The 8,351-nt window shown below is 36.5% G+C and overlaps 1 protein-coding gene across 1 annotated transcript; it reads right to left on the bottom strand.

Annotated features, from left to right (window-relative positions):
* Positions 1-327: 327 nt before the first annotated feature.
* On the bottom strand, positions 328-4,488 carry LOC136223909 (protein ALTERED PHOSPHATE STARVATION RESPONSE 1-like). The gene is made up of 4 exons (XM_066012079.1): positions 2,916-4,488; positions 2,267-2,487; positions 1,530-1,750; positions 328-1,431 (listed from the first exon to the last, which is right to left on the bottom strand). The coding sequence occupies exons 1-4, from the start codon at positions 3,799-3,801 to the stop codon at positions 591-593; spliced, it is 2,169 nt and encodes a 722-aa protein (XP_065868151.1). The 5' UTR covers positions 3,802-4,488; the 3' UTR covers positions 328-590.
* Positions 4,489-8,351: the final 3,863 nt, after the last annotated feature.

Genomic DNA, 8,351 nt, shown 5'->3' with positions numbered 1-8,351 from the left:
CCTTACAAGATTCAAAGTTTTGGTAGTTATAGATCATAATATAGGCAGCAGTCCTCTCAAGTCAATAGGAATCATTGCTTGTCCTTGCTACAGTAGAACTACAAAAGTTTGTTTGTCTACCATAAGAAATATATCATAATGGATTTCCATTATATCCATTAATAGAAAAGGAGAAAAAGAAGAGTTCCTTTTCATACAATTGCCCAAGTTTCAGCCGTTCATGCAAAAAATGATTGAAACGGAGCATCCATCCATTCTAATAATTTTCACATTCAGACATGCATCCAAACTCTGTTCAGCACCATATCATAGCCAACTAATTACAAAGACTGCCTACTAGGAATTTCCCATCTCTGCATTTCTTGTACTTTTTGCTCACAAGAATGCCAGAGATTAAGAAATTTTTAGACTTCAACAAAAATGTAGGCAGCAACAATATTACATCCCTTCACAATTAGAAAAGAAAAGAAAAAAAAGCTAAATCGATTGCTAAAACTAGAAATTAATTGTCTCAGCGAGCTGCTTCGACATGAGATAATTTACAATCAATGCACAAACTAGATTCTTGAAGCCCAACTAACTCCTATTTGTCAGCTGCTGCCATTTTCTTCAACCTGTTTACCCTCAATACATGACTGGTTATGAAGTTTCCCTGCGTTTTCACTGCAATTGATGAGATCATTATACATTTTCATTGAAGTCTTAGAGAACTCAGTTAAGGTCTCAAAAACTGCTGAAAATCCTGTTTGAAGTCCACTTAACGTGATTCTGTGTGTTTCTTGCATACAATTATGATGTTTTTCCTTTTCTATGTCCAGCTTCTCTCTAAATATGTCCAACTGATCTTTCTTCTCTGTTAAATGGTCGCTCTGCTGTTCTGCATCAGGATCTGGTTTATATTCTATGAGTTTGATTTCAACAAACCTTGCTTCAGCCTTTTGCAATGACAGGGTCCTTCTGTCAAGTTCTTTTGCAAGATCATCAACTCTTCTCTTCTGCTGCTGCTCCTTCCTTTGCTGGACCCACAATGCTCTCACATCCTTGGAAAAGCTTTTTAATGCAAGAGATACTGACTTATCTGGTAAATTCCCCATTGTTGATAACCAATTATGGCAGATTATAAGTAATGGGGGACCACTGGCTCGATATGGTGCAGTTGATCTCCTACCTCTGGAGTAAAATTCAACTTCAGGAACTAAGAACTTGGTTAGCCAACCATTCAGAGCTTCAACATATGCCTTTTGTGCTGCAAAATACTCGGTAAAGCATGCACGCCAATTTAGAATTTCCGCCTCAAGCTGAAGCGTTGCGAGCCTATGGGAGTCATTGCAGAATTTTCCAAGAGTTGGACAAGCAAAATATTTTACTTCAGAGAGAATCTTGTCTTGGGTTTCATGGGATTCCAACATGATCTTCCAGGTATGAGTTAGTCTGCATATTCAGAAGGATAGATGAAAAAGACCACAAAAAATTAGAAGGAAAATGAAACATAATCAATCGTGTTTGATTTCTGAAGGAAGCTTCCTTACCCTTTCAACAGTTCTACTATTTGAGGCTGCAGTTCTTCATCTCTTAGTTTCTCAATTCTCTTTGAGATGGACTCAGCACTTCGAATTGCAACCAAGATCCTAGCATATAAATCTTTCACTGCAGCTCTGGTCTTATCCACGGTAAGTTCATCTCCTCCGACATCATAGTTTCGTAGCCTTGAACATTTTTTCTCATAAATTTTCCGAATGCTGTCTCCAGCCTGAGCCATCAAATATAAAAAATAAAAAACAGAGTAGCTGTTGGAAGAAAATGCATCAAGATTTCTAACTTAACTCCTATTATTTATTGGCAGAAGAAACTCTATTATTGCATCAAGGAAAACCTTCAAAACTCAATCCTGAAACCTTAAGAAAAGGAATACAACATCTTTAGTTGAGGATGCAATGAACATTGAAACAAGAAATGATATGAAATGCCAGTGTCTGTGGCTAACTTTAATCTGCTTTCTCATTATTAGAAGAAATCTGTATCAAGTTAACAATTGGGAAGTTTGCACAACCAATGTGTGATTTAGGATTTGACAATTCGAGGACGAGCTATATACATAAAACATTAAGTCATTGACGAAATAGTATTGTTATCTATGCTAGGGAGGCATAGCAGAGCATCACAGGGTACATATTTGTAAAAATCAAGCCTAGAGCATTGAATACTTTTTCTCACTAAATAGTCCACAAAGTTGCAAAAGTAGATAAATTCAAGCAATTTAATAAACCTTGACTTCTTCGTAGAGCTTCTTTTCCCAAGCATATAACCTCCCAAGTGTTTGTGAATGGCTTCCTGAATCCATTCCTCCATAATCATCAAATAGTTCATTCTTGTATTCTGTCCAAGGTGATGAGCCTTTAGAACTGGATACAACCAGACTCTTGCATGATGAGGACTTGGACGAAGTGGACCGATTCCACGAAATTTGAAGGAGCTTGTTTGAGTTCTCTGGATTAGAATGAGACAAACTTAGTTTTCTGAGGTTTATGCCATTACAATAAAACTAGAAAAAACAAAAAGAACTTAGTAAGAACAAAGAAACCACAAGAAAGAAAACTTAGTTTTCTGAGAAGAGCATGAAAGCATACCCCTGTTACTGTTAGACATATCAATTGAAAACTAAAGGCAAGCAAAACCAATGTTAGGACGAAGACAAAAAAAGTCAGAGAAAAAGAAAGATGTCATAAATTCAAGTATTGCAAAACCAAATTAGTCGAAGAGAAATAAGTGAATTATCTCAAAGTCTCTATATTCACACAGAAATTACAAAAATCTAAATGCATGGAAAAAACATTCATAGAGTAAGTAAATAAAGAAACCGTTGAAACAAAGGTAAACAAAGTGACACCAAATGGAACAACTGGAAGAAGCTATACCTTTAATTTCCTCTACCCCGGATTGCAAATAAACTCTATTAGCTTCTAACATTCTAGACACATCATTGCCAGAATCATAAGCCCTAATGAAGTGGTCCTCAATATCCTTCAATGCATCTAATAGTTCCCTACCTGTCTCTGGAGTATCAATAACAGTAAGACCCTTTTGGTCACCCTGAAAACCAATGTTTTCAACTCCCTCTACCACATTATTCCCATTTTCCTCAAGCTCCCCTTTGTCTTTCTCCTCAATGATAACAGCCTTTTTCTGTTCTGTCTCAAACACCTGTTCCTTTTCTCCTTCTTCCTCAAGGTCTGGAATCCCCTCTTCTTCCCTTACCACCTTCAAATCATCATCCTCATCAGAAACCCTTCTATAACCACTTATAATCTCTGGTCTCATTGTGTCAAATGGGTTAAAGAAATCCCATCCAAAATCTGTCTGTGGTGACTGTGGCATAGCTGGTGGCATTTGCATATACAAGTATGACCCAAAACCTTGCTCCTCCTTCTCCTCTTCTTGCTTAGTAGCTTCATCCTCACTAAAATCTGAAGTTGTTGAAGAATCACTAGACTCATCATGACATCCCATTGTTTCATGGGTAATTTGCTCCAGTTGACCTTGTTGAAGAAACATTGGATTTGTTATCACATTTTTGTCCGGCGTTGGAGGGAGAGTGAAGCACAATTGTGAACTTTGGGGAGCATGGCGAGCTATGAAGAGATTTATAGCAGCTGCTACTGCATAGAGAGATTGACAGTATCTGCAATGTGCATCTGCAAGTGCATATCTTCTCTCTAAAGCTAGTTTTAACTGGTGTTTCCTCTTCCTGCAGATGGATACCACTTGTTCTTCTTCTTCTAGCTTGGAAGCAACACATCCCATTCTTAAAAACAAGAGATATGTTTTGTTTCCTTGGGTTGTATAGGCTTTTTCTTTTAAGTGAGAAAGGATGTGTATTCTTTCTAGGATAAAAAGGAGGTGGAGCTCTGAGCCCAACTGGGTTGTTTTTCTTAATGTTTTTTAGCAGTGAAAAATACTAGCTTTTAGAGATATGTAAGACCAAGCCATTTGATCTTTTGATAGAGAAAGTTGTATTTGAGCAACAAAACTTGTTCTTGAACAAGTATGTATTTCAGCAACAAGCCATTTCATGTCTCAGAGATAGAAAAAACATTTCCAGAAAGTTTCTTTTAAGCAACAAAAAAGGAAAAGAGAAGCAAAAAGATTCTTTCTTTAAACAGAGAAGTTGGTGATGATTTTACCTCATATATATATAAACATTAATCTAAAAAATGCCTGAAGGTCCCCCCTCCACTCCAGCAGACTCGCAGAGAATATGGAAAGAGAGAGAGAGAGAGGGAGGAGTTTCCTTGAGCGCTAGATACTGCACCAGAAAGACTATACTGTACTATTCTATAGTTTGTGAAGAGAAGGAGAAAAAAAAAAAGATAGGTACATTTATTTAAACATAGAGAGTGGAGAAGTGATATTAAGTGTGTTAAATGTTAGTTAATGGTTGAGATTAGCCATAAAAATGAAGAGTGAAGTAAGTAGATGACAGAAGAGAACATAACAACATAGGGCAGTAAGGAGGTAGGGGCTCGAGGAAGAGAGAGAGAGAGTTGGTAATCTCTAAATTTAGAGGGAGAGAGAGAGACACTTAGGACAGACCAGTGAGTAAAAAGAGGAGTCAAAAGCATAGTATTTTACTGGTAAAGAATACTGACCACTGTCCTTCTTACTTCAAGAGAGAAGTGATGTCTTGTTCTTTAATATTAATTTTGTTTCCTTAACTTTAACTATTACTATTGCTATTGCTGCTTCCTTAACAAATTCATTAGCTTAATAGACAAAATCTATGAATCTTTTCTATATGTACTACCTGGAAGAACAGATTTTGCATCAATTTGGGATACCCTGCATTTTGCCTTTCAAACCATTTTTCTTTTTGGTCCTCATTTAGATTCTTCTTTTAACTAAACAACCTTAATAATAATAATGTCTTGTCTTATCTGTGTTTTACAATTTAGTCCCTAATCAATTGTATTTCTCTTCAAGATAATCCGTTAAATAATCAAAATGGTTTAATACATATAATCAAGTCAATTTATAATTTACAAATATGTGAAAATGAATGTGTACAAAAAAATGGTATAATTGCACTGTTTTTTTTTTTTTTTTTTTTTTTTATGGAATTGCAATATAGACATTGAATAATAGACCAACTTATTTATCATAAATCATAGGATTAATATATTGATGGTTCTAGTCGCCCCTAAGATTAAAAGTGGTACTCACTTCATTCCCTTATATAAGTTATTTTAGCAAATTAGTTTTTTTCTTAAATATAAGTCATTCTAGTTTTCTAATAATTTTTAGTTTAGTTTTTCGGTTCAATGATTTTTTTTTATCTCAATCTATGTGTTTTTTAACATTTCAATGCTTATTTCACAATCATTGTATGAGAGAAATATATTTTTTTAATTAACCAATAGAAACTCATTAAGTTAACTCTATATTAATTGTATTTTTTAATTTGTTTGAAATATTTGAAATAACTTATACAATGGAATGGAAGGTCAAGCCAATGAGGACCCAGGTTGAATTTTCAACTTTGACAAGTTAGAATATGAGTACTTTTAAAAATTAAAATAGAAATAGGCCCAAATAAAAATCAAACAATAAAAACTTTCATATTTGGTTTTGCAACCTTAATAGGGAGGTCAAAAAAGAGGGGTTTTCCTTTTTTTTTTTTTTTTTACTTGATAAACTTAGAAAAAGATTTAGTTGCTCGTGGTTTAAATTTCTATCTAGTGCGGGTAAGGATATATTAATTAAAACTGTAGCTCGGCCTTACCTACTTTCTGTATGAGCATCTTTTTGCTACCTAAGTCTATTTGTGAGGAATTGCAAAAGATGATGAACTTTTTTTGGTGGGATAAAAAGGAGGATGGGAGGGATGAAAATACATTGGTTTAGTTGGGAAAAACTACCCAAACCCTAAAAATAAGGGAGGTTTGGGTTATTTGGATCTGCAGATGTTTAATATATCATTGTTGGGTAACCAGGAGTGGAAATTAATAGTAAGTGCACAGTCCCTAGTTAGTAGGATGTTCAAAGCCAAATATTTTCCTACTGGAGATTTTCTTATTTCAAATTTGGACACTAATCCCAGTTTTATTTGGAGAGGGATGTGGAAAGCGATAGGGGTTTTGAAGTTGGATCTTAGGTGGAAGGTTGGGAATGGAGAAACAATTCGAGTATGGAGGGATCCTTGGGTGGAGGGGAGAGATCATTTTATGGTAGGCAATGGGGACCAGGGGGGACCAGCGGGTTAAGGGTGAAGGATCTTTTTGTTGATGGGTAGAAGATCTGGGATAGGAAAAATTGGAGTCTATATTTACATATCAGATGTTGATATTAACCCGTAACATCCCGGATAGAATGATTCGGCGGTTTACTAAGAATGGGTTGTACACTACTAAGTCAGATTACAAGGCTTTGGAGGACCAAGAATGGGATCGACTATTAGAGGTTGACTGGGTTAGAATTTGGAGTCTTAGGATTTCGCATCATGTGCAGTCATTCATGTGGAAGCCGTGTTTTGATCATCTGCCTCTAAGATCGTTGCTTCGCTCTAGGCACCTATTAATTCCTAGTAATTGCATTATATGTGAAACTGATGTAGAATATAGTTGGCATCTATTCTGTGCTTGCCCGTATGTTGTTAGATGTTGGTAGGAGGCTAGATTGCAGGTACAGAAGGGTGATTTTGATGATGTTATGGCATGGTTCTCGACTATATGTGAGGGCAAAGAGGATGATTGGTTGATTCGAGCAATTTGTGTCTTATATACAGTTTGGCAACATCATAATGACGTTATATGGAAGAATCGACCGCGGTTGGCAACTGATGGATAAAAAATTGTGCTTGGGTTTGTGTTGGATTGGCAAAGAGTTGGAGAAGAGGCGGCCAAGGGTATCCGTGGTAATCAATTGTCAAAAGGAATGGAGGGTTGTTCAAGAGATTAGTGATTGTCATAGAACTTCAGCAGATCCGCAACAGAGCCATGTGATCCTAGTGTCTGGTGCAGAACGGGGTTCAAGGTGGAGAGTTGTCGAGCCAAGCCCAGGAACAGGACGGCTGCCACACCAGCAACCAGTAAAGTCACACTGCCGGCAGGGATCGACTGGTGCTCAGTAGCGTTATGTAGAACAATCAACAATGTCTTCTCTATCGCAGGGGCATGTTGTTACAATACAACAAAATGTTACGCAACAGGAAGTCGAATTTATGATAAAGGAGGGAGGGAGACAGTGCAGCAGTGGACTGGATATCGGTGGGTTCGTCCAAGTAATGGGTGGCTGAAATGCAATGTTGATGGGGTCACTTTTCAGTCGAATAATTACAGTGGTTGGGGAGTCGTGTTACGGAATGAGGAAGGTACGTTTATGGCGGGTGTGATGAGTTCTATTAAAGGGGTCCAAGAGGCGAGAATGGTTGAAGCATTCGCTTTAAGGGCAAGCATATTATGGGCTATTGATAACGACATGGACATAGTTGCCTTTGAAACCGATGCTAAATTGATAGCCGATGGAGTTAACTCCAATAAGATAGACATTCAGTATTTGGGGATTTAATTGAAGATTGTAAGCATTTAATGTTAGATTAAAGTGGGTTTTGTCCTTCGTCTAGCGAATAGAGCAGCTCACCTTGTAGCTAGAAATGCTCTTTCCTATGCTAGTGGTTTTAGTTTTTATAATTTGCCTGAGTGGCTTGCCCCTATAGTTTCGAAAGATGCGGTTGCTTCCTTAATCTTATACTTTAGAAAAAAAATAGCCCGAAATACTATTTATCTTCTTGCATTTTCTCTTCTGCAAAATCCCATTCTTTCTTTTGTGGAGACAAACCTCCATGGAATTTTCTTTTCAAAATTCGCAAACACCGAAATCATGTTAAATCCTCGCCATTCTTCTATTTGATATCTTTTATGCAAATTTTGCAATTCTTTCATAAACTCAAATTTTGGAATTCGATTTTTCTATTATTAGGAGGAGTTGGCAATTTAACAGGTTTCTTCTTTATATGTTCGGGGAGGAAACTCCTCAAACCCTAACAACACTTTGTCTTCTCCGATTTTTTACCCTAGGAACATCGTTGTTCGAGCTGCCGATGGCCTTATCCTTGACAAGGTGGATTTAGTGAAAATCAAACTTATTTAAACTTTTGTCATTGTCGATCAATCTAATCTAGGATTCTCCAGAAAAAGGTGTATTATCTCAAGCTATTGTTGTTCCAAATTTTCAAAGCAATTCGTATAAATTATGGATTTTAATTTTCCAAATGCAAAGTTTTTTTTCTTTCTTTTTTCAAGTTTCATATTTATCATCTAATTCCAACATCTCAGATTCTCATAGAACAACGACATTTT

Source organism: Euphorbia lathyris, chromosome 3, assembly GCF_963576675.1.
Source record: "Euphorbia lathyris chromosome 3, ddEupLath1.1, whole genome shotgun sequence".
In the NCBI taxonomy this organism is placed as follows: domain Eukaryota; kingdom Viridiplantae; phylum Streptophyta; class Magnoliopsida; order Malpighiales; family Euphorbiaceae; genus Euphorbia; species Euphorbia lathyris.
Note: the sequence above shows the minus strand (reverse complement) of the source record. Positions and strands in the feature narration are given on the sequence as shown.

Bases quoted from the DNA above. Each gene is read 5' to 3' on its own strand.
- LOC136223909 (XM_066012079.1), bottom strand. From the start codon at position 3,801: ATGGGATGTGTTGCTTCCAAGCTAGAAGAAGAAGAACAAGTGGTATCC. The intron at 2,488-2,915 runs GTATAGCTTCTT...ATTCTAATCCAG, and splicing joins CGGGGTAGAGGAAATTAAAG to AGAACTCAAACAAGCTCCTT. The intron at 1,432-1,529 runs GTAAGGAAGCTT...CTGAATATGCAG, and splicing joins ATAGTAGAACTGTTGAAAGG to ACTAACTCATACCTGGAAGA.